Source organism: Pseudorca crassidens, chromosome 5 (assembly GCF_039906515.1).
Source record: "Pseudorca crassidens isolate mPseCra1 chromosome 5, mPseCra1.hap1, whole genome shotgun sequence".
Lineage (NCBI taxonomy): Eukaryota > Metazoa > Chordata > Mammalia > Artiodactyla > Delphinidae > Pseudorca > Pseudorca crassidens.
The window spans coordinates 32,621,118-32,648,211 of NC_090300.1; the positions used below are offsets into that span (position 1 = coordinate 32,621,118).

Here is a 27,094-nt window from a genome sequence, read left to right on the forward strand (position 1 = left end):
TACTTACTGATTTCTAGAGCCCCATGATTATGAGTGTGCTTCCGCTTCATAATGCCTCCTGCTATGGCAGACATCCTTGACATCTGGGCAGTGGATTCACAGATAGCATCTGATGGCTCCATACCCGTGGATTTCCTTTTGCCCACTGGGATTTATATCCAGTTGGAGGTACCTCGGGAAGCTACCATTTCCTATATTAAACAGGTATGTTATCAGGCTGAATTTCTATAAACATAGCTTACTTACTATATCACTTAGGGGAAAATGTTCCTCCATTTTAGAATGTTATTAATGTAAATCATATGGTAAATTTGAGAGAAGTTTATAAGTCATTATATTTTAAAGATTTTGATCCATACTGTGTCTTGGATCTTGTTTATTGGCTATATAAAACATTCTCATTCTCACTCCCACTCACTTTTAATTTTTAAAAAAATCCACGTGTGATACCTGAATGAAGACAAATTAGCTTATTTTAGCTAGTTTGAAAGGCTTGTTCAGGTTATCAAAAGGAATTTGACATTGTTCTAGAAAGTTTTATTTTGAGGTAAGATCTTTGTATGAATTGTCTTTGAGCTTATCACGTTTATTTTTCCTCAAGTGATTTTTCGTTGGTTGTCTCTTCTCTCCTTTTCCTTCCCTTTCTAATCCCCATTTTCTGTCCCCATCCCCACTATTTTTCATGGTCACTCTGGGGGAAAAAAAGGTTTTCTGCTGTTCAGTAGACTTTTTTCCCCCAGTAATCAATGCTGTGTCCTCATTTGAAAGCAAATTCTTTCACATAACAAGGCTTGCATGTTTTGTTGGATGATTTTTTTCAAGCGAATTGATGAGTACTATTGATTTGTGAAGATTATGACTTGTAAGTAAAATTATTTTCCTAAACTTTCTCTTTAATGTTTTTCAAATAGCTAAACCCAATATGGAAATTGGGGTTTATGACATATTTAAGAAAAAGTATTTATGACAAACCTTTTTAAAATGCTTGACTTTGGACAGCCTTATAACTCTTTTCCAAGCTTCTTCATCAGGGAGACATAAGAATTCTAGAACTGCATAATCCCTTAAGTGAAAAGGGATCACTTTTTAATTGTTTTGGGCACCCTACAGGGGCAGATAGTACACTTATTTTTATAGTCACAAGTGACAGGTATGGATGCCTGTGGCTATAGCTGAAGCTGAATTAACCATTGAAACCATGCTCCTTTAAAAAAAACTTATTGTTGTAAAATACGTATAACATAAAACTTACCGTAGGAGTCATTTTTAGGCACACAGTTTCTTGGTATTAAGTATATTCACAGTGTTGCCCAATCCATCACCACTATCCATTTCCAGCACTTTTCATCATCCTAAACACAGACTCTGTACTTAGTAAATAATAAACTTCCCCTCTTCTAGTCCCTGGTAATCTCTATTCTAGTTTCTGTCTATATGAATTTGTATATTCGTGCTACCTCATGTAAGTGGAATCACACAGTAGTCGACCTTTTGTGTCTGGTTTTCTCAATTAGCATAATATTTTAAAAGTTCATTCATGTTGTTACAGGTATCTAAATTTCATTCCTTTTTAAGACTGAATATTATTTCATTGTATGGATATACCACATTTTGTTTATTCATTCATCTTTTGATGGACATTTTGGTTATAACCATCTTTTGTCTTTTGTGAATAATGCTGCTCTGAACATTGGTGCACAAGTATCTGTATGAATCCCTGCTCTCCATATGTTGGATCATGTGGTAATTCTGTTTTAACTTTTTAAGAAACTGCTAAACTTTTTTTTTTTTACAATGACTGTACCATTTTACCTTCCCACCAGCAATGCAAAAGGATTCCAGTTTCTCAAAATGCTAGCCAACACTTGTTTTCCTTTTTTGTTTTTTTTTTAAAGTAATAACCATTCTTATGGCTGTGAAGTGGTACCTCATTTTAGTTTTTTTTTTTTTTTTTTTTTGCGGTACGTGGGCCTCTCACTGTTGTGGCCTCTCCCGTTGCGGAGCACAGGCTCCGGACGCGCAGGCTCAGCAGCCATGGCTCACGGGCCCAGCCGCTCTGCGGCATGTGGGATCTTCCCGGACCGGGGCACGAACCCGTGTCCCCTGCATCGGCAGGCGGACTCTCAACCACTGTGCCACCAGGGAAGCCCTCTCATTTTAGTTTTTATTTGCATTTCCCTAATGGCTAATGATTTCAGGCATCTCTTCATGTTCTTATGGATCATTTGTAGAATTGTCTGTTCAAGACCGTTGCCTATTTTTTAATTCAATTGTTTTTTGTTGTTGAGTCATGGGAGTTCTTTAATGTATTCTGGATGGTAATCTCTTATCAAACATATAATTTGAAAATAATTTCTCCTATTCTGTGAGCTGCCTTTTCACTCTCATAATAGTGTGCTTTGATACAGAAAAGTTTCTAATTTTGATGAAGTCCAATTTGCCTATTTTTTTAATTTTTTTTTTTGCCTAGCATCAGTTTCTCTTGTTTGTTTCATATAACTGAATCTGAGGATTGGCCACGATTTTTATCCCTCAGCTGTTGACTTTTGTCCTGGTTGCAGTTAAAATATGTAATCCACCTTGTGTTTGTGTGGTGACCTTTTATGTGATCTCATCCAGGAGACTTCAGGGGAGATCATGAGAAATTGATTCTGCTCATCCTAACAGGACAGTGCTAGTTAATGGAGATAACTCTGGTGAATAGAAAAGAATTCAGGACAAAAATAATGTAAATTTTGTATGGAGGTGATAGATGATACATAATTTAAATGTTCTTCTTTTTAATTAGAAATTATTTATGTCCACCAGAATGCTAAATATGGAAGTCTTCAGTGATTCTTATTCTTCATAGATTTTCACATTTAATACTTTTGTTTATATAAATGCATTTTTTTGCATTATACCATTATATTACTTTACAAAAATGGGTTAAATACCATTCATATTCTCTTACAATTGCTATTTTTAAAAGGAACCAACCTTAATATATCTCGTATAGCTTTCCATGTTACCGTGTTTTTCTGTTTTATTTTCACAGTTCTGTAATATTCTCTTACAATTGCTGTTTTTAAAAGGAACCAACCTTAATATATCTCGTATAGCTTTCCATGTTACCGTGTTTTTCTGTTTTATTTTCACAGTTCTGTAATATTCCGTAATTCACTTAACTGATCCCTTATTGCTAAGCAGTTTGCTTGTCCTCAGTTTTTGAGTTTTCCAAAGAGTGCTGCAGTGAGCATCCTTGTAGATATATCTTTGTACACTTGAGCAAGTATTTCCATTTCAGAAAATGTCTTATTACTTTTTCCTGCAGATGTTATGGAAACAAGTTCATAATTACCCAATGTTTAACCTCCTTATGGAAATTGACTCCTATATGTTTGCATGTGTGAATCAAACTGCTGTATATGAGGAGCTTGAAGATGAAACAAGAAGACTCTGTGATGTCAGACCTTTTCTTCCAGTTCTCAAATTAGTGACAAGAAGTTGTGACCCAGGGGAAAAATTAGACTCAAAAATTGGAGTCCTTATAGGAAGAGGTAATTAAAAAAATTCTTATTTTGAATTTTTAACATGTTTGTTGCTATCTGTATAAACATGTAGTAAGTATGATCTGAGACCTTGCTTTGCAAGGTGTGGTCCATGGGCCAGTGCTGGTCTGTACATTGTTAACCAGTCTGAGATAAAGTAAGTATAGAAATCGAGAATAAACTTCTCTAGCGATGTGATATTGCCACAACATCCAAGGGTGTGTGTATTTTTTATCTTTTTCTTTTCCAGTGACTTATTTTTTTTTAATTTATTTATTGAAGTATAGTTGATTTGCAATGTTGTGTTAATTTCTGCTGTATAAAGAAGTGATTCAATTATGCATAAATATACATTCTTTTCCATTATGGTTTATCACAGGATATTGTATATAGTTCCCAGTGCTATACAGTAGGACTTGTTGTTTTTCCATTCTATATATAATAGTTTGCATCTGCTAGTCCCAAACTCCCAATCCATCCATCCCCCTCCCCTACCCCTTGAAAAACCACAAGTCTGTTCTGTATGGCTATGAGTCTGTTTCTGTTTTGTAGATAAGTTTTTTTGTGTCATATTTTAGATTCCACATATAAGTGATATCATATGGTGTTTGTCTTTCTCTTTCTGACTTACTTCACTTAGTATGATAATCTCTTGGTCCATCCATGTTGCTGCAAATGGCATTATTTTTTATGGCTGAGTAGTATTCCATTGTGTATATATACCACATTTTTTTTATCCATTCAACTGTCGACGGACATCTAGGCTCTTTCCATGTCTTGGCTATTGTGAATAGTGCAGCTATGAACATAAGGGTGCATGTATCTTTTTGAATTATAGTTTTGTTTGGATATATGCCCAGGAGTGGGATTGCTGTATCAAGTGGCAACCCTATATTTAGTGTTCTGAGGAACCTCCATATATTGTTTTTCACGGTGGCTGAACCAAGTTACATTCCCACCAACAGTGTAGGAGGGTTCCCTTTTCTCCACACCCTCTCCAGCATTTGTTATTTGTAGACTTTTTTTTTTTGGCGGTACGCAGGCCTCTCACTGTTGTGGCCTCTCCCGTTGCGGAGCACAGGCTCCGGACGCGCAGGCTCAGCAGGCCCATGGGCCCAGCCGCTCTGCGGCATGTGGGATCCTCCCGGACCAGGGCACGAACCTGTGTCCCCTGTACTGGCAGGCGGACTCTCAACCACTGCGCCACCAGGGAAGCCCTGTAGACTTTTTAATGATGGCCATTCTGACCAGTGATGATATTTCATTGTAGTTTTGATTGGCATTTCTTTAATGGTTAGCGATGTTGAGCATCTTTCATGTGCTTGTTGGCAATCTATATGTCTAGTGAATTATTTTTATTTTATAAAAGTATTGTTTTTTTTGCAAATTTGAAATAAAAAAGTTGTTCCTTTGCCTCAGGTACTTTGAGAAGCCCTTTTTAAGAGATGCATCCTAAGTTTCTTGTGAACTACCCGTCTAGTATGAACATAATTTATGCACAACTCTATGCTAACCGAGACTTTAAGCTGATCGATGTTTCCATAAATTTTACTCCATAAGTAAAATTATGTTTTAAGTAGAAGTTACTTTTATAGCAAGTCAAGATATATCATGCCCACATTATTCTTTGCATATTAATTTCAGGGAGAATTGTGAGTAACACAGTAAACACGGAGCAGTCTCTCTTGCTGTAGTAATCTTAGATGTCTAAAGGGCCAGTGGTATCCTGCCTTAGACAGGGTATTAACTTGAATTTGCATACTGCAAGGGGGATTACTGAAGAGGAGGCTTAAAGTACAAAACCAAAAATATCTGAAGAGTGTTGGATCTGGATTGGCTACCTGTATTGATCACATTCACTCTTATAGGATAATATAGTACCATCCCCTTTAAGATAGTAAGTACCTTTAAGATACTATTCTTTGATCTTGACCTATAGTTAATTCAGGCTAGCTAATGATTACACAGTGGGACTAAACTCTTCCCTTTGAGTACTTAGAACAGAAGCTTGTTTATTTACTGAATGACACCCTGGTATTTAAAAATGTTTGATTATTTCAGATGTTACCTAGTTTGCTTTGGCAATGACTTTTTCCCCCATTAAATAGGCTTGTAATTGTATAACATACAGATTTTTCAAAACTATATTAATAGCTTCAATAGAAAGCATGCCTTTCTGTTTTTTAGAGCTCCTAAGATTTTTTTTAAACTTTTAATTATTCTCCATTAGTAAAAATTTTTCCTTTGAATTAGAGTATATGTAAAAGTAGAAAGAATAAAAAAATCACTTAGTTTTATCCAGGACAAGAATATCCACTGATAATATTTTGATATAGTTCTTTTTAAGCAGTTTTGTGTGCATGTTTGTGAAAATACTGTTTTTCTGTATTTTTCTGCTGATATTTAGGGAAGCTGAAATATTTGACAATTCAAAAGGTTAGCATCACAGAGAGAGTTAACTTTTATGAGAATATAGGTGTCTTTTTGAGATTTACCATCTTTTCAAAACTTAGATCACTGTGCTTTCTTTGGGTCTTGATCTCCAAAGCATATGGAATCATTAGCCACCATTATCTATACCTAAGCTTGTCAGATTTACCAAATAAAAATACAGTAGATCCATGGGATACTTTTAATGCCAAAAAGTCATTCACTGTTTATCTAAAATTCAAATAGAACTAGACATACTGTGTTTTTTTTGTTTTTTTGTTTTTAAATTTGACAACTCTAACTTCACCCTACTAACAGCACAGAGATCTAATATATATTAGAATTGAATTTCTCTTTTTATAAACAATGTACCATATTTCATATTTCATTTAGTGTATAAAGCTTATTGTACAAAAATTTTTTTATGCAATGTGCCCTGCAATTTGAATGACTAAGAAAATGCCACGAGTGTTTTATTGCATTGAATTAAACAGTTTATAAGCTCTTAAAATTTATAAATTGTACTTTAGACCCTCAGCAGTTTAGGAAAGCTGGCCTTATGATCATATACACAAATTCAAATGTTAACAGTCATTTAGGAAGTTGAGTAAGTCTGTTCTGATGTTTTAGAATGAAATTTTACTTTAAATACCTAACAAGTCATTTTTTGCAGTTGCTGATTTGTATGTGATGACTACAACCGGGACTTTGTGAGGTCATGCCTCCTGGGAAAACAATGAACAATTATTTCAATTTAACTTCAGGAACAAGTTTGCTGCCTCCTCCTCCCCAGCGAAAACAATAGAACCTTTACAGACATAACTGCCCTGACGGGTCTAAAAATACCTTTTCCTGAAAGATGATATGCCTAATTATTTCATTTTCTGTTTATTCTCAATAATTATTTATAGAGCTACTGCTGGGGTTCTGATTATTCTTTGTAGAGAAGGTACTTGTTACTCCTGCATTAAATTTCTCCAAATACCCAGTAGTAAATCTTGATCAGAGGATTTTGTCAGCATCCTGAAAAAAGTATTTGAACACTTCCTTTTTCTCCTCACCTATCTAAAGCTGTGGCATACCTTAAAGTGAAGGAAATACATAGTCTGTAGGATTTTAACAGTATCTTTAATATGAAGAAATTGTTCATTCAGTACTTTTTTAATATCAAAAATTTATATTTGACTGTAAACTATACAGTACTCTTATCTTAAAATTTAAGCTTTGCTATCAAATTTTCATACCACAAGACATATAGGCAATTAACTAGGCTTAAAATTAAATTCCTTAGCCTAACTTTTTATTTTTGGTAAAGTTTCTACTTTTAAGAGATCTTTATAGTAGTTCCCCAATTCAGGCTTCATCCATTTCTTCCTTTTTCTTTCTTTTTTTTTTTCCTTCCTTTCTTTTTTTGTTTTAATTTTTATTGGAGTATAGTTGATTTACAATGTTGTATTAGTTTCAGATGTACAGCAAAGTGAATCAGTTATACATACACATATATCCACTCCTTTTTTTTTTTTTTGAGATTCTTTTCCCATATAGGCCATTTCTGAGTATTGAGTAGAGTTCCCTGTGCTATACAGCATGTTCTTATTAGTTATCTATTTTATATATAGTAGTGTGTATATGTCAATCCTAATCTCCCAATTTATCCCTCCCCCGCCATATCCCCTGACAACTGTTTTCTACATCCATGACTCTACTTCTGTTTTGTAAATAAGTTCATTTGTAACCCCCCCTTTTTTTTAAGATTCCACATATAAACAGTATCATATGATATTTATCTTTCTGTGTCTGACTTACTTCAGTCAGTATGACAATCTCTAGGTCCATCCATGTTGCTGCAAATGGCGTTATTTCGTTCTTTTTTATGGCTGAGTAATATTTCAATGTACATATGTTCCACATCTTCTTTATCCATTCCTCTGTCAATGGATATTTAGGTTGCTTCCATGTCTTGGCTATTGTAAGTAGCGCTACAATGAACATTGGGGTGCATGTATCTTTTCAAATTATGGTTTTCTCTGGATATATGCCCAGGAGTGGGATTGCTGGGTCATATGGTAGTTCTATTTTTAGTTTTTTTTTTGGTGTGTGTGTGTGTGTGTTAGTTTCTGCTTTATAGCAAAGTGAATCAGTTATACATATACATATGTTCCCATATCTCTTCCCTCTTGCATCTCCCTCCCTCCCACCCTCCCTATCCCACCCCTCCAGGCGGTCACAAAGCACCGAGCCGATATCCCTGTGCCATGCGGCTGCTTCCCACTAGCTATCTACCTTACGTTTGTTAGTGTATATATGTCCATGCCTCTCTCTCGCCCTGTCGCAGCTCACCCTTCCCCCTCCCCATATCCACAAGTCTGTTCTCCAGTAGGTCTGTGTCTTTATTCCTGTCTTACCCCTAGGTTCTTCATGACATTTTTTTTCCCCTTAAATTCCATATATATGTGTTAGCATATGGTATTTGTCTTTTTCTTTCTGACTTACTTCACTCTGTATGACAGACTCTAGGTCTATCCGCCTCATTACGAATAGCTCAATTTCGTTTCTTTTTATGGCTGAGTAATATTCCATTGTATATGTGTGCCACATCTTCTTTATCCATTCATCCAATGATGGGCACTTAGGTTGTTTCCATCTCTGGGCTATTGTAAATAGAGCTGCAATGAACACTTTGGTACATGACTCTTTTTGAATTTTGGTTTTCTCAGGGTATATGCCCAGTAGTGGGATTGCTGGGTCATATGTATTTGTAGTTGTTTAAGGAACCTCCATACTGTTCTCCATAGTGGCTGTACCAGTTTACATTCCCACCAACAATGTGGGATGGTTCCCTTTTCTCCGCACCCTCTCCAGCACTTACTGTTTGTAGATTTTTTGATGATGGCCATTCTGACCCGTGTGAGGTGATAATGTCATTGTAGTTTTGATTGCATATCTCTAATAATTAGTGATGTTGAGCATCTTTTCATGTACTTTTTGGTCATCTGTATGTCTTCTTTGGAGAAATGTCTGTTTAGGTCTTCTTCTCATTTTTTGATTGGGTTGTTTGTTTTTTTGTTATTGAGCTGCATGAGCCATTTGTATATTTTGGACATTAATTGTTGGTTGCTTTGTTTGCAAATATTTTCTCCCATTCTGAGGGTTATCTTTTTCTTTTGTTTATGGTTTCCTTCTGTGCAAAAGCTTTTAAGTTTAATTAGATCCCATTTGTTTATTTTTGTTTTTATTGTCATTACTTTAGAAGGTGGATCAGAAAAGATCTTGCTTCGATTTATGTCAGAGAGTGTTCTGCCTCTGTTTTCCTCTAAGAGTTTTATAGTATCTGCCCTTACATTTAGGTCTTCAATCCATTTTGAGTTTATTTTTGTGTATGGTGTTAGGGAGTGTTCTAATTTCATTCTCTTACATGTAACTGTCCAGTTTTCCCAGCACCACTTATTGAAGAGACTGTCTTGTCTACATTGTATATGCTTGCCTCCTTTGTTTTGTTGTTGTTTAAAATATTTATTTATTTACTTACTTATTTATTTTTTGTGGTATGTGGGCCTCTCACTGTTGTGGCCTCTCCTGTTGCGGAGCACAGGCTCTGGGCGCACAGGCTCAGCAGCCATGGCTCACGGGCCCACCCGCTCCGCGGCATGTGGGATCTTCCCAGACCAGGGCACGAACCCGTGTCCCCTGCATTGGCAGGTGGACTCTCAACCACTGTGCCACCAGGGAAGCCCTAAAATATTTATTTATTTTGACTGTGCTGTGTCTTAGTTGTGGCACACAGGATATTTGTTGTGGCATGTGGGATCTTTAGTTGCAGTATGCAGACTTCTTAGTTGTGGCATTCGGGCTTCTTAGTTGCAGCATGCAGAGTGTTAGTTGTGGCATGCATGCAGGAACTAGTTCCCCGACCAGGAATCACATCCTGGGCTCCCTGCATTGGGAGCGTGGAGTCTTGCCCACTGGACCACTAGGGAAGTCCGCTTGCCTCCTTTGTTATAGATTAGGTAACCATTCATCAGTTTCTTAAAAAGCAGATTGTCAGAGATTGGGATTTAGTGAGTCTGGGATGTATGAAAGAAATCTGTACTTTTCAGTTGTCTCTCATAGTTATGTGAAAAGAGTCCCTTATTTATATTATTGAAAAAAAATCACCAAAACAATAGCATTGCAATTCAACAGTTCATATTGAGTGTTTATACTTGAGAACCACAGCACTGAACTTGGGTAATGTGGTCTTTGTCTGCTTGGAGCTCACAATCCAGTGGGAAATAATGGATCAGTAAACCGACAGTTACAATACAATGTATAAGTTGTTATAAGTCAAGGAGGGTCACTTAAATCAACTGGGTGAGTCAGGGCCTTCCTCTTTGCAGACAAACAGCTAAACTGTGACTTAAGTGCTCATTAGGAGTTGAGTAGGTGAAAGGAGATGGAAGAAGGAAAACCAAGTGGGAATGGCATATAGGAATGATGGCCTATTCAAGGAATAAAAGAAATTGACTATGATTTGCTTAAGGGACAGCTAGGATAAGCAGGAAGTCCAGAGCGGCAACCGGCTTCAGAGCATGCAGAGCCATCCAGGCCGTGTAAAAAGTAGAGATTTAATTCGTAAGAGCAATTGGGAAGCTATTGAAGGGATTTAAGTAGGGGAGTAACATCATCAGATTTTCATTTTAGAAAAATTATTTAGGTTGGGGAATGGAAATGGATTGGAGGGATTAAGATTGTGAGTAGAGAAATTAATGAAAAACTGATGTAATAATTAATCCATGGGAGAGATGATGGTAGCTAGGATTAAGGTAATGGCTATAGGACCTAAGAGAACTAGACGGAGTTGAGAGACATTTAGAAAGTGGATTAGACATGACTTTTAGTAGATAAAGGGAGATAAAGAGTTTGATTTTTGTTAGATGTATCTATTATTAGGTATCCATTTCCATGTCCTTATCTGTAGTACCGATGATCTGTGAATAGAAATAGTTTGAACAGTGCAAAGGAAGAAGCTCTAAGATACTTAAGGTAGTTCGCTTAAATTACAGTTCATTCACATAGCTGATTTAGAGTAATATATTTTATTCCAGATCTAAAACTATCCAAGAAATCATATTTTACCCTCAAGATTTTACCTTTGTTGTATTATGGAACTTAAACATTTTAAATTTTCTATATTTAATACGTCAAATCAGTGCTAATATGTATTTTAGAAATAATGACTGTTTTAATAGACGTAAATATACAATGCAGGTAAGTCTACTATCAAGATAACACTCATTGACGTGCATATATTCAAATGATATAGTATTGATTTGGCCCTACAGAATGAAAAGTAACAGCTTGCCACACTGTGCTTCCCTCTCCAACACTATGAAATGCTGTTAATATTATCTCAATTTTCAAGGCAAAAATTTATATGCATTCTATATTCTTTCTTTTGAATTTGCATAAAAGGAATCTTGCGAGACCCACTGTGTTCCTGCTTCATATATTTAATATATCTGGGACTTTTATCCTAACAACACAGATCTACTTCATTCATTTTAGCACTTGCACCACTCTATCACGGTATATGGATGTATCTTAATTTTTTTAACCAGGTCTTAATGATTTATCTTTAGGTTGTTTCCAGTTTTTTGTTTATTATAAACAAAGCTACAGTGAACATGCTTGTACTGATATCATGTTATCTGTACAATTATTTCCATAGATTTGTGGAAATAAACAATCATGCAAATGAGAACAGACTTTTTACTCAGAGCTTGCTATAATAAAGGAATTTTGTGTTTGGCAGTGACTCAGAGTCAGGCAGGGGAGTGATAAACTTTTATGGTAGAGAAAGTGGATGGCTTTCATGTATGCCTGATGGAAGTTGCTGGCAGGAGGAAGCGCAAGGTGGGCTCACAAGAAGCTGGGCATCTTACGTGACTGGTTTGGGGAACATATTTGACTTTCACTAGTTGGTCCTGAGTCGCTCAGGTTGCACTTCCTCTTGGTGGAATACCAGGGTCAAAACTGTGTGTGTGTGTGTGTGTGTGTGTGTGTGTGTGTGTGTGTGTGTGTGTGTGTTCTAATAAATATTAAATATGCCTATTTCTCTTCTGTCCCTTCCAGCTTAAGGTTTTGTCCAACTTTAAAATGTTTGCCAATCTGATAGGTAAAAATTAATGCACATATAAAAATTTATACATGTTCTATTATTTTAGATATCTAGAATTATTTATTAGAATAATTATAAGCTTATACAGGCTGTTATATAGTTATTTTCATGGCAGAAGTGGTTCATAATTCAGTACAACAAAAAATAGTTTTATGTTTATGAGATTTTTGACTAACTGATATGCTATAACCATTGTTGAAAAATCACAGTAAACGGAAAGTTTATAAAATTGAAGTTTACTGAGTTTTAAGTAATAACTTGAGTTTTAGGCTTATTTGTAAAGTTTTCAGATTCTTAGCCTTTCTTAAATATTTTAAATGTGATTTACTTGATTTGTAAAGAAAAACTGGCTTTTTCATATGTGGTTTTAAAATAGTACTGTGAATTTCAGTGATTATCTTTTTAAAATTGGTAACCAGCTATATTTCTTTAAGAGGTTTCAAGTTTGTATTCTTTAGAAATCTAATTGTATGTTCATCTTCTATACATGAAGTTCGTTATTTTATCTTGAATATTTTTTTATCTTTCATAATATTCTCTTTATCTTTCATAATATTTTCCTGTTCAGTTTTGTTGGCTTCATAAAAACCAAGCATCCAAATTATCTTTTTTTGAGTATATTTTGTATTCTCTTAGCTACTCAAAATGACACGTTTAAAATTTTTGTTTAGGTTTGCATGAATTTGATGCCTTGAAGGATCCTGAGGTGAATGAGTTCCGAATAAAAATGCGCAGATTCAGTGAGGAAAAGATTCAGTCGCTTGTGGGATTGTCTTGGATGGATTGGCTAAAGCAAACCTATCCACCAGAGCATGAACCATCCATCCCTGAAAATCTAGAAGATAAACTTTACGGAGGAAAGCTCATTGTGGCTGTTCATTTTGAAAATTGTCAGGTAGTATTATATTATTTTAAGAAATACTTTACAATAAATTTGTGAATTTTACCAGAATGCAGCACCAATGTTAAAGGAGGCTGTTCCTCACCTAGTAAAGACTGACATAGATCATTTTTAGATTTAAGATGGAAATATATTTAGGATTATATGTGACAACCTAAAGTGACACATCCTTTGCACATATATGGTTTTTTGATGCATTTTTGTCTAGATCGGGGTCTGCAAACTGCAGTGGTTTTGAATGGTTTTTATATTTTTTGTGGGATGTAAAAAACTCCAAGAATTTTGAAGGATGTTAAAAAGAAAAGAAAGAAGAATATGCGACAGATACTCATATGTTGTTAGCAAAGCCTAGTTCTTTAGAGAAAAAGTTTGCCAACCCCTGGTATAGATAATGTTGTTTAATGTGGATATAATTTTATTTTCTCTTGTGATTTTTCTCTTGTCTATAAAATGAAAGGTTTGATCAAAGAGCTCTTTTTTTCCATTTTCTTACATTTGCATTCTGTGAGTACGTGAACTAAGTGCCGGTTCGGAATTGGGCATTATAATAGAGTGTATATACAGTTAATCTGTATCTGAATGTTCATAGCAATTTCACAAACTAGATTATGCTACTGCCTTTGTATGAAGTGTGCTCATTTTATCATCTAGTCTCTGGCCTTGGAATTAGGGTAGGAGTACAGGGATATTTTGTTTTGTTCTTCAGTTACTGTGATAACAATAAGAAAACCTTTATCAGTAGTCCTTCTATGTTGAGCACTTTACTATGCCAGGAATTATGAAAGGTATTTTTGAAATATATTCTCTACTTCTCACAACAACCCAATAAAGTGTTGTTATTTTAACCCCATTTTATAGTGAAGAAACTGAAAGGGAGAGAAGTTTGAGTTCTTTTGTGCCCTGCTTCATAGCTGGTCAGTGGTAGAGTCAGGATTTTTTCCAGGTGTTTCTCATTTTATCAAGTCGGCCTCCTTGCCAAAAACATGTTATTAAGTATTTGTTAGGTCAGATGTAAAAAAAGGATCCTACATTCAGGCATTTTGCAAAGGAAGTTTGTCTAGGAAAAAAAAAAAAGAAAACAATTTGCCAGTCTATACTGAGATATGTTGAGACTCAAGTTCAATTTAAGCCAAGAACTGGATATCATAAAGTGTAAAGATCAAATTTAAAATACTGTTTAAGGAATTCTGCATTGTTGAAAGAGTTGAAATAGGGAATTTTACTGTTAAAAGGTGATTAGAATTCAACTTGAAAATACCTGCTCCGGGCAATTTGTCCATCTAGGTCAGTTTGAATTTCATCACATATGGGTCAAACCTCTACTGGATATACAAATTTTAATGTGATCATCATTGTAACAAAGTATATGTGAAAAGAAGTGTTTTGAAGTTAGAAGAGAGATATAGATGTAAAATCTTATTGGATTCAAGCAGTCATAGAACTTAACGGTGAAAGGAGTTTAGACATCATCTAGGCAGACTCTTTATATAACATAATAATTCTTTTCACCATCCTTTATATCCTGTGTCTCTAACCAAATACATCCAGTTGCTATGGGAGCCCTCTGCCTACTGAAGTAGCATGTTTTCACTGTGAGCAAGCACACATTTAAATTTTGAATTTAAAAAATTAAATTCACACTAGCTTTCTGTGACTTCTGCTTATCTGGTTATACTTTCTTATTTAATATGTATCCATTCAATGTCCCTTTATTCTACATGCCAGATATTCAGATAATTGGAATATAGCTATCATATGTCTCCTTAGTCTCCTTTTCTTTCGGCTAAATACTTCCCAGGGATTAAACCAAAAATTCTTAGAGTTTTTGATCATACAGAATAGTAAATTTTTAAGTCATGAAATAATTTTAGAAAGTCACATAGAGTTTATAGATTTTTTTAAAAAATAAATTTATTTATTTTATTTATTTATTTTTGGCTGTGTTGGGTCTTTGTTGCTGGGTGCGGGCTTTCTCTAGTTGCGGCGAGCGGGGGCTACTCTCCATTGTGGTGCACGGATTTCTCATTGCGGTAGCTTCTCTTGTTGTGGAGCATGGCCTCTAGGCACGCGGGCTTCAGTAGTTGTGGCACGTGGGCTCAGTAGTTGTGGCTCACGGGCTTAGTTGCTCCGCGGCATGTGGGATCTTCCCGGACCAGGGCTCGGACCCGTGTCCCCTGCATTGGCAGGCGGATTCTTAACCACTGCACCACCAAGGAAGCCCGAGTTTATAGATTTTTATTTAGGCTATTATTGCTTTAAAAAAACCCAAACCCCATACCGTAATTTATTGCCAGCACTATTTCATAAGTGAATAAACATTTTATCATCAAAAAATAGGAATGACAGAATCTCAAAATAAAGGATGTTTGGCAACCGACTCCATCATACATGCATCACCCCGCCCACCCCCCCTCAAATTCTTTAAATTCTCATTTGGCCATTTCACCATCACTGCTGATAACCAGCATTGGGAAGCAGCATGTGGGAACACTAAACTAAAAATGAGATGAACTGTAACAAGGTATTCATTTAGGTTAAAAAATGATTTTCCAGGATTGGTAGGGGGAAAGAAAATTTACTGGAAATTAAATGTAAAGGATGTACATGTGTACATGTGTATAGTTGTGTACACTGTAGTACTTAATAATAAGTACAAATGTAAAGAGTGATTTTTTTTTCCAGTGTAAATACAAAATTGCTTCTTTTTTCTACCCCCCTTTTTAGGATGTGTTTAGCTTTCAAGTATCTCCTAATATGAATCCTATCAAAATAAATGAATTGGCAATCCAAAAACGTTTGACTATTCATGGGAAAGAAGATGAAGTTAGCCCCTATGACTATGTGTTGCAAGTCAGTGGGAGAGTAGAATATGTGTTTGGTGATCACCCACTAATTCAGTTCCAGGTATGTGTTTTAACTGTCAATTTACCATTTATTTACATTTAGTCATGAATTCTTTGTGTAGATGTTTTATGCAGGGAATTGATGTGCCTCAGGTTATTTTTGGAGTATAGTGGAGTTTAAATAAGATATGTGCATTGCGACACCCCTTCCCCCAGCATAAGGTATGCTATTTAAAGAAGCTTTGCCTTCAAGGAACTTGAGGATATTTTTGTTAAAATTACATTTGGAGACCAAAAAATGGTTGTTACATAAAGAATACTGGGTTAAGTGCCAAGTTAGAGGTAAATAGTAACAGAATTTTAGGAAAATATGTGATTACTCTTTCTTTAAAAATTAATTTAATTAATTAATTTATTTTTGGCTGCATTGGGTCTTCCTTGCTGCACTCAGGCTTTCTCTAGTTGCAGCAAGTGGGGGCTACTCTTCGTTGCGGTGTGCGGGCTTCTCATTGCCATGGCTTCTCTTGTTGTGGAGCACGGGCTCTAGGCGCATGGGCTTCAGTAGTTGTGGCATGCAGGCTCAGTAGTTGTGGCTCGTGGGCTCTAGGCTCCCGGACTTCAGTAATTGTGGCGCATGGGCTTAGTTGCTCTGCGGCATGTGGGATCTTCCCTGACCAGGGCTTGAACCTGTGTCCCCTGCATTGGCAGGCGGATTCTTAACCACTGTGCCACCATGGAAACCTCTGATTACTCTTATTTGTGATTTTTGTTGTTTGTTTTAAGCAAGAGGGATACAGGCATGCCAGTTATTAAGTGATGTCTGTTTGAGAAGGAGCTCTGATTTATTACCAGGTAACAGGGGATTTTGTATCCTCCCCTTCTTTTTTTTCAGATTTTTAGTGTAGCCCTTAATCCTTGGTTTAGTAGGTAGAAAGTCTAGCAGCAGTTATAACCTCTGTGCACAGCTTTGGGATCTGTGACATTCTGACAGTAAGTGCTTGAACTCTAGCCCATGAGAGGAAGAAGGAAGATGAAAAGTGCTTGGTGGTGACATCTAAGTACTGACTTCTTCCCTTCATGTTCTGCCATCTTTTTTTTTTTTTTTTTTTTTTTTTGTGGTACGCGGGCCTCTCACTGTTGTGGCCACTCCCGTTGCGGAGCACAGGCTCCAGACGCGCAGGCTCAGCGGCCATGGCTCACGGGCCCAGCTGCTCCGCGGCATGTGGGATCCTCCCGGACCGGGGCACAAACCCGCGTCCCCTGCATCGGCAGGCGGACTCTCAACCACTGCGCCACCAGGGAAGCCCTCTGCCATCTTTTAAGTAGCCTACTGCTTCTTTAATTTAACACTTTTTTTTTAAACCTTAATAGGAGGAAAGTACATTGTTTCGCTCAAACTGGAATTTGTTATTACAAAGAAAACTAAAGACGTGTGTTTTTTGTACAAGGTCATGTGAGAAAGAAAATATACAATGAAGGTGAAGGAACCTGAAGGAAATGAAATGATACATCTTTCATAGTGAAAAGTTTTTGAATGAATTTATCATAGTATCATGTTAACTCCCACTTATAGGCCATTCTGGAAATTTTCTTTTTTCCAGAAGTGTATTTTCAGTGGTTCTGAATTGAATACAATATACTGAGTCACACTTTATATCTGTATAGGAAATTTATTATAGTGAGGAGTACATTGGATTTCTATTCATTATGTTAGGAATCTTTGGTAATGTGAATAACCACCCCTCTTCTTTTATGCCTCTGGAGAATCATCCTGGTTTCATGGAAATGAAACAGAGCATCAAGCTCAAATGGCCAGTAAGTTTTTGATGGAAAGGCAGTAATGGGTGCCTGGAGCCCTGTGCTGAAAAGCTACCAGGTCTGCCTCAGGGATCCATGGAAATGTGGCCATCTCAAGACTTATAAAAAATGGCCACATGTGTACTACATATTCACCTTTCCTGACTTACTGGTCAGAGGTGGCAGTGTGGCATCACAGTCTATGACGATCAAGTCCTGCCCCTGGAAAGGTGTGCCAGTTGGTCATACTGTCAGGTCTTAAGTGCAGAGAAGAGAAAATAAAACATCTATACTGTGGCACATATTTCTCCAAAGTTTAGCAAACAGAAAAGAAGTCAGACAAATGGATTTAAATCCAGGTGTTAAAGATACTAGCTGTGTAATTTAGCTTTCTGATTTTCAGTTCTTTAGTCTATTAAAAGGGGAAAATCTGTCTTTTAGAGTTATGAAGATTAGCTCTAACATATAAGAAGTATCTAGTTCAGTTCTCAGGTATGTAGATGTTCAATTAATTGTAGCAATTTTGTGTTGTGATTTTTATTTCTCATATTCTTGACATTGAGTTGTTATTTAAGATACTCTTTCACAGTGCATTTGTTCTAGTGTTGTTCAGCTTAATTTTATTCTTCTGTTGATTTAAGTTTTGCTTGAAAATCCTTACCTTATTCTTTCTTGCCACTGTAGTATATCCGGAACTGTGTAATGAATAGGACCTTGCCCCATTTTATACTTGTGGAATGTTGCAAGATCAAGAAGCTGTATGAACAGGAAATGATTGCTATAGAGGCTGCCATAAATCGAAATTCATCTAACCTTCCTCTTCCTTTACCACCAAAGAAAACTCGAATTATTTCTGTAAGTTTCACGTGTGAACCTTTGGTAACCCCAGAAGGCACGCGATTTTTTTGGTTAGGTTGTATGCTTAAGCCTATTTTCCACAGAATATTAATATGAATTAATATTAATATTCCCCAGAATATTAATGCATATTTGCCAAAGATCCATCACCATTTATTAGTAATTATCTTTTTAGCTACCCTTCTTTTTCCTTACTCAGGCTACATATGATTGTAAACAGGCCATTTATGTTTTCAATTATCTTTTGGTGCTAAAGAAAAATGCCCTCAAATTTGAGATATGTTGAGATTAGAGCTAAATGGGACTTCAAAGAGCAAGTTGAGCATTCTAGTAGAAAAGTTAGATGTGCAGAGACAGTTGATTTTCTGGTATATCTCATTTCTTTCAGTTTATCTATAATAGTGTTTTGGTATAATTTGTTTTCTTCTTTCTTTCTTATTGAATACTTTTAGACTTTAAATGTAACAAAGCCATCATTTTTTTCTAGAATGTAATATATTTGTATAAAGCAAATCTTAAGTTTGTATTCATCAGAACACGACAGTTTTAAAATAGTTCTTCAGTCTTAAGAAATTGAATGTTTAACCATTCCTTGATGATTAAGTTATTATCTTTATATTAATTTATTGGTCAATTCTTAATTTATGCAAAACTTTTAATACTATTTTTTAATGGTGTTTAGTGAATTTCTTAGCAATACTGGAATGCTGCCTGTTTTGCCTTGAGAACTAAGTGCTAGTGGTTGTGATGGTTATTTTAATATATATGATTTTCAGTTGTTCAGAGGTGTATTTTCATTCTTTTACCAATGGAAATGAGAACTGATAAGACGATTTCATTGCTAGCATAGAATATTCATTTCTTTCATTAAAATACTCTGTTTATTTCATTTTTTTACAGCATGTTTGGGAAAATAACAACCCTTTCCAAATTGTCTTGGTTAAGGGAAATAAACTTAATACAGAAGAAACTGTAAAAGTGAGTACTTGTTAAGATTTGAATTTATCTTCAGCTCCATTATTTGAATAAGTCACTGATACGCTCAGTGAAAGTCACATTGGAGACGAATTTTACCCATATTGGTTAACTACAGGCGATAGAGTATGGTATATAGGACAGTTAAGAATTTTTGTTTTAAAATATTCTTTGAATAGTTTGAGATGTACTGGATAGATTGACATTTTCCCAGTATATATTATGGAAAAGAAATGGGTTTAGATCAAGAATTCAGCAAGTGAAATTTAAGCCAAACCTATAGGTCACATATTTCTGGGCAGGCTTACTCTCCTTTCTCAGCTTTGCTTAGAGCTGCACAATAGCCTCTCTTACCCCCTCCCCCTTTTTTTTCCATTTAAACTTGCTGAAAACACAGAAAATGTAATATTTTTTCCTGAAATAAAATACATGACTCTGTTGTAGACCACAACTTGTTAACACATGAGGATTTATTGCACCACCCCTACAGTTAAGACTTAACAAGGCATTTTGTCTGAAAGTGTAAAGCATACATTTTCCCCTATTTAGCTTGGCAGGAAATTAAATGAATAGTTTTGTGATCCAAGAAAGAGATTCAGTTAGTTTAAGATGTTTGCTGGCATGAGGATATATTCAGGAGCACCTTGCCAAAGATTACCAGTGGCTTGCTTTTATAAATGGACATTAAAGATTCTTTGGGTAGCTGTCATTAAAATAAGGGATTTTTTTCACTTTTATTCTTAGCTAGATTTTAATTCTTAATGAGTATGCTTATGGCCAATTAGCCTTTGTTTTCTATTTTAGTGGTAATTTAATTTTTCCCTTAAATTTAAATTTTCTTTATTAATTTTTTCCAGTGGCAAAAGTATAGCATGATTGTTGAAACAGGCAAAAAAATTCCAAACATTATTTAAGAAAAAAGTTGCTGATCTCTCCTCCCCATCTCTTTACCATCATATGGGATTCAAGGTCAACAGGCCTTGAGTGACCTCCATGTTTATACAAATATATATACACATATGGTTTATACAAATATATATAAACATATGGTTGTGTTTATTTTGTTGATTGGTCGGTTTCTTAAAGAAAAGGGATGATGTTACATATATGTATTCTATAACTTGATTTCTTCACTTTATATCTTGGATGGTCCTCTGGATTATTAAATATTTAGTAGAGTTCCTCGGGAATTATATTTCTTTTTTTTTTTTTATGGTTTTTGGGTTTTTTTGACTTTTTATTTTATTTTTTTCATGCACACACACTGTATTTTATTTTTACAAGAGATAAACTGACACCAAGCATTGTAAATGGATGACCACAAAAGCAACAATGATTGCAGTTAGCAAACACGAAACACACTTATACAATGTCATAATATTGACATTCAGTCCAGTAATCCTCCACTGTAACAGCTCCTTTACTTTGCAGTGAAAATTGATTTGTATATTTTTTGCCTCTGAGTCCTTGTGGGATTTTTTTTTTATTATTCAAACAGAAAGTCACAAAAATTATAATCATCCTCATCAGTTCACTCAGTCCCATGTAATTAATTTTTTTTTTCATCTTGATCTTTTGTTAGCACTTTTATTAATTCATCAGTTTTCCATTAGAGTTCTGAAAATGCTTATTCATTCAGTTCAGCAGTATAGTCAGTTACCCGAAACCTGTACTTGTCAGAGTCTTTTCCATGAATTCCTTGAAGATGAAACCCCTTTATAGGAACATTTTTGTGAAAGCATCAGACTATACCCAGAACTGTCTGTAAATGACAAAAGACTTAAAAATGACCACGGTTAAAGATTTGATGAAAGTTCATAATAATGCAATTGACAAGGAAATTTAGTTATTTCTGAGATATATATTTTAAAGTAATAACTAGAATTATGACTTATAACATTATACCAGAACATATAAGATTTTTAGAAATTTCATGTAATGTCTGAAACATTTATATTAACATATTTCCATACAGATAACCCAAAGAAAGTTTAGTATTAGTTGTTTTTTGTTTGTTTATACTGCAGGTTCTTATTAGTCATCAATTTTATACACATCAGTGTATACATGTCAATCCCAATCGTCCAGTTCAGCACACCGCCATCCCCACCCCACCATGGTTTTCCCCCCTTGGTGTCCATACGTTTGTTCTCTACATCTGTGTCTCAACTTCTGCCTCGCAAACTGGTTCATCTATACCATTTTTCTAGGTTCCACATACATGCGTTAATATACAATATTTGTTTTTCTCTTTCTGACTTACTTCACTCTGTATGACAGTCTCTAGATCCATCCACGTCTCAACAAATGACTCAATTTCGTTCCTTTTTATGGCTGAGTAATATTCCATCGTATATATGTACCACAACTTCTTTATCCATTTGTCTATCAGTGGACATTTAGGTTGCTTCCATGACCTGGTTATTGTAAGTAGTGCTGCAGTGAACACTGAGGTGCATGTGTCTTTTTGAATTATGGTTTTCTCTGGGTATATTCCCAGTAGTGGGATTGCTGGATCATATCCTTTAGTTTTTTAAGGAACCTCCATACTGTTCTCCACAGTGGCTGTATCCATTTACATTCCCACCAACAGTGCAAGAGGGTTCCCTTTTCTCCACACCCTCTCCAGCATTTGTTGTTTGTATATTTTCTGATGATGCCCATTCTAACTGGTGTGAGGTGATACCTTATTGTAGTTTTGATTTGCTTTCTCTAATAATTAGTGATGTTGAGCAGCTTTTCGTGTGCTTCTTGGCCATCTGTATGTCTTCTTTGGAGAAATGTCTATTTAGGTCTTCTGCCCATTTTTGGATTGGGTTGTTTGTTTCTTTAATATTGAGTTGCATGAGCTGTTAATATATTTTGGAGATTAATCCTTTGTCCGTTGATTCGTTTGCGAATATTTTCTCCCATTCTGAGGGTTGTCATTTCGTCTGTTTATGGTTTCCTTTGCTGTGCAAAAGCTTTGAAGTTTCATTGGGACCCATTTGTTTACTTTTGTTTTTATTTCCATTACTCAAGGAGGTGGATCAAAAAAGATCTTGCTGTGGTTTATGTCAAAGAGTGTTCTTCCTATGTTTTCCTCTAAGAGTTTTATAGTGTCTGGTCTTACATTTAGGTCTTGAATCCATTTTCAGTTTATTTTTGTGTATGGTGTTAGGGAGTGTTCTAATTTCATTCTTTTACATGTAGCTGTCCAGTTTTCCCAGCACCACTTATTGAAGAGACTGTCTTTTCTCCATTGTATATCTTTGCCTCCTTTGTCATAGATTAGTTGACCATAGGTGCGTGGGTTTATCTCTGGGCTTTCTATCTTGTTCCACTGATCTACGTTTCTCTTTTTGTGCCGGAACCATATTGTCTTGATTACTGTAGCTCTGTAGTATAGTCTGAAGTCAGGGAGTCTGATTCCTCCAGCTCTGTTTTTTTCTCTCAAGACTGCTTTGGCTATTTGGGGTGGGGTCTTTTGTGTCTCCATACAAATTTTAAGTTGATTTGTTCTAGTTCCATAAAAAATGCCACTGGTAATTTGATAGGGATTGCATTGAATCTGCAGATTGCTTTGGGTAGTATAGTCATTTTCACAATATTGATTCTTACAATCCAAGAACATGGTATATCTCTCCATCTGTTGGTATCATCTTTAATTTCTTTCATCAGTGTCTTATAGTTTTCTACATACAGGTCTTTTGTTTCCCTAGGTAGGTTTATTCCTAGGTATTTTGTTGTTGTTGTTGCAGTGGTAAATGGGAGTGTTTCCATAATTTCTCTTTCAGATTTTTCATCATTAGTGTATAGGAATGCAAGAAATTTCTGTGCATTAATTTTGTATCCTGCAACTTTACCAAATTCATTGATTAGCTCTAGTAGTTTTCTGGTGGCATCTTTAGGATTCTCTATGTATAGTATCATGTCATTTGCAAACACTGACAGTTTTACTTCTTCTTTTCCAATTTGTATTCCTTTTAATTCTTTTTCTTCTGTGATTGCCGTGGCTAGGACTTCCAAAACTATGTTGAATAATAGTGGTGAGAGTGGACATCCTTGTCTCGTTCCTGATCTTAGAGGAAATGCTTTCAGTTTTTCACCATTGAGAAGGATGTTTGCTGTGGGTTTGTCATATATGGCCTTTATTATGTTGAGGTAGTTTCCCTCTATGCCCACTCTCTGGAGAGTTTTTATCATAAATAGGTGTTGAATTTTGTCAGAAGCTTTTTCTGCATCTTTTTCTGAGATGATCATATGGTTTTTATTTTTCAGTTTGTTAATATGGTGTATCACATTGATTGATTTGTGTATATTGAAGAATCCTTGCATCCCTGGGATAAATCCCACTTGATCCTGGTGTATGATCCTTTTAATGTGTTGTTGGATTCTGTTTGCTGGTATTTTGTTGAGGATTTTTGCGTCTATATTCATCAGTGATATTGGTCTGTAATTTTCTTTTTTTGTAGTATCTCGATGTGGTTTTGGTATGAGGGTGATGGTGGCCTCATAGAATGAGTTTGGGAGTGTTCCTTCCTCTGCAATTTTTTGGAAGAGTTTTAGAAGGATGGGTGTTAGCTCTTCTCTAAATGTTTGATTGAATTCACCTGTGAAGCCATCTGGTCCTGGGCTTTTGTTTGTTGGAAGATTTTTAATCACAGTTTCAATTTCATTACTTGTGATTGGTTTGTTCATATTTTCTATTTCTTCCTGGTTCAGTCTTGGAAGGTTATACCTTTCTAAGAATTTGTCCATTTCTTCCAGGTTGTCCATTTTATTGGCACAGAGTTGCTTGTAGTAGTCTCTTAGGATGCTTTGTATTTCTGCGTTGTCTGTTGCAACTTCTCCTTTTTCATTTCTAATTTTATTGATTTGAGTCCTCTTCCTCTTTTTCTTGATGAGTCTGGCTAATGGTTTATCAATTTTGTTTATCTTCTCAAAGATCCAGCTTTTAGTTTTATTGATCTTTGCTCTTGTTTGGTTTCTATTTTATTTATTTCTGCTCTGATCTTTATGATTTCTTTCCTTCTACTAATTTTGGGTTTTGTTTGTTCTTCTTTCTCTAGTTCCTTTAGGTGTAAGGTTAGATTGTTTACTTGAGATTTTTCTTGTTTCTTGAGGTAGGGTTGTATAGGTATAAACTTCCCTCTTAGAACTGCTTTTGCTGCATCCCATATGTTTTGGATTGTCGTGTTTTCATTATCATTTGTCTCTAGGTATTTTTTGATGTCCTCTTTGATTTCTTCAGTGATCTCTTGGTTATTTAGTAACGTATTGTTTAGCCTCCATGTGTTTGTTTTTTTTACGTTTTTTTCCCCTGTAATTGATTTCTAATCTCATAGCATTATGGTCAGAAAAGGTGCTTGATATGATTTCAGTTTTCTTAAATTTACTGAGGCTTGATTTGTGATCCAAGATGTAATCTATCCTGGAGTGTGTTTCTTGTGCACTTGAGAAGAAAGTATAATCTGCTCTTTTTGGATGGAATGTCCTATAAATATCAATTAAATATCTCTGGTCTATTGTGTCATTTAAAGCTTCTGTTTCCTTATTTATTTTCATTTTGTATGATCTGTCCATTGGTGTAAGTGAGCTGTTAAAGTCCCCCACTATTATTGTGTTACTGTCGATTTCCTCTTTTATACCTGTTAGCAGTTGCCTTATGTATTGAGGTGCTCCTATGTTGGGTGCATATATATTTATAATTGTTATATCTTCTTCTTGGATTGATCCCTTGATCATTATGTAGTGTAATTCCTTGTCTCTTATAACATTCTTTATTTTAAAGTCTATTTTATCTGATATGAGTATTGCTACTCCAGCTTACTTTTGATTTCCATTTGCATGGAATATCTTTTTCTATCCCCTCACTTTCAGTCTGTATGTGTCGCTAGGTCTGAAGTGGGTCTCTTGTAGACAGCATATATATGGGTCTTGTTTTTGTATCCATTTAGCAAGCTTGTGACTTTTGGTTGGAGCATTTAATCCGTTCACGTTTAAGGTAATTATCGATATGTATTTTCCTATGACCATTTTCTTGATCGTTTTGGGCTTGTTTTTGTAGATACTTTTCTTCTTTTGTGTTTCCCACTTAGAGAAGTTCCTTTAGCATTTGTTGTAGGGCTGGTTTGGTGGTGCTGAATTCTCTTAGGTTTTGCTTGTTTGTAAAGCTTTTGATTTCTCTATCGAATCTGAATGAGATCCTTGCTGGGTAGAGTAATCTTGGTTGTAGTTTCTTCCTTTTCATCACTTTAAGTATATCACACCACTCCCTTCTGGTTTGTAGAGTTTCTGCTGAGAAATCAGCTGTTAACCTTATGGGAGTTACCTTGTATGTTATTTGTTGTTTTTCTCTTGTTGCTTTCAATAATTTTTCTTTGTCTTTAATTTTTGCCAATTTGATTATTGTGTGTCTCGGTGTGTTTCTCCTTGGGTTTATCCTGTATGAGACTCGCTGCACTTCCTGGACTTGGGTGGCTGTTTCCTTTCCCATGTTAGGGAAGTTTTCAGTTATAATCTCTTCAGATATATTCTCTGGTCCTTTCTCTCTCTCTCTTCTCCTTCTGGGACCCCTATAATGTGAATGTTGTTGCATTTAATGTTGTCCCAGAGGTCTCCTAGGCTGTCTTCATTTCTTTTCATTCTTTTTTCCTTATTCTGTTCTGCATCAGTGAATTCCATCATTCTGTCTTCCAGGTCACTTATCTGTCTTCTGCCTCACTTATTCTGCTATTGATTTCTTCTAGTGTAGTTTTCATTTCCGTTATTGTATTTTTCATCTCTGTTTGTTTGTTCTTTAATGCTTCTAGGTCTTTGTTAAACATTTCTTGCATCTTCTCGATCTTTGCCTCCATTCTTTTTCCGAGGTCCTGAATCATCTTCACTATCATTATTCTGAATTCTTTTTCTAGAAGGTTGCCTATCTCCACTTCATTTAGTTGTTTTTCTGGGGTTTTATCTTGTTCTTTCATCTGGTACATAGCCCTCTGCCTTTTCATCTTGTCTCTCTTTCTGTGCATGTGGTTTTTGTTCCACAGGCTGCAGGATTGTAGTTCTTCTTGCTTCTGCTCTGCTGTCTGCCCTCTGGTGGATGAGGCTATCAAGAGGCTTGATGAGAGGGACTGGTGGTGGGTAGAGCTGACTGCTGCTCTGGTGGGAAGAGCTCAGTAAAACTTTAATCCACTTGACTCTTGATGGGTGGGGCTGGGTTCTCTCCCTGTTGGTTGTTTGGCCTGTGGCAACCCAACACTGGAGCCTACCTGGCCTCTTTGGAGGGGCTAATGACAGACTCTGGGAGGGTTCACTCCAAGGAGTACTTCCCAGAACTTCTTCTGTCAGTGTCCTTGTCCCCACGGTGAGCCACAGCCACCCCCCGCCTCTGCAGGATACCCTCCAACACTAGCAGGTAGTTTTGGTTCAGTCTTCCCTGGGGTCACTGCTCCTTCCCCTGGGTCCCGATGGGCACACTACTTTGTGTCTGCCCTCCAGGAGTGGAGTCTCTCTTTCCCCCAGTCCTGTCAAAGTCCTGCAGTCAATTCCCACTAGGCTTCAAAGTCTGATTCTCTAGGAATTCCTCCTCCCGTTGCTAGACCCCCAGGTTGGGAAGCCTGACGTGGGG

General features: G+C 36.0%; 1 protein-coding gene across 2 annotated transcripts in view; it reads left to right on the forward strand.

Moving 5' to 3' along the window:
* PIK3CB (phosphatidylinositol-4,5-bisphosphate 3-kinase catalytic subunit beta) overlaps window positions 1–27,094 on the forward strand; it is a 193,211-nt gene that overhangs the window by 88,786 nt on the left and 77,331 nt on the right. For both annotated transcript variants that reach the window (XM_067737676.1, XM_067737677.1), the window contains exons 3-8: window positions 18–204; window positions 3,314–3,539; window positions 12,789–13,012; window positions 15,743–15,922; window positions 18,343–18,513; window positions 19,417–19,494. In XM_067737676.1, the coding sequence (XP_067593777.1) occupies window positions 52–204; window positions 3,314–3,539; window positions 12,789–13,012; window positions 15,743–15,922; window positions 18,343–18,513; window positions 19,417–19,494 (1,032 nt within the window). In that variant the 5' untranslated portion in view covers window positions 18–51. The remainder of the gene's footprint in view (window positions 1–17; window positions 205–3,313; window positions 3,540–12,788; window positions 13,013–15,742; window positions 15,923–18,342; window positions 18,514–19,416; window positions 19,495–27,094) is intronic.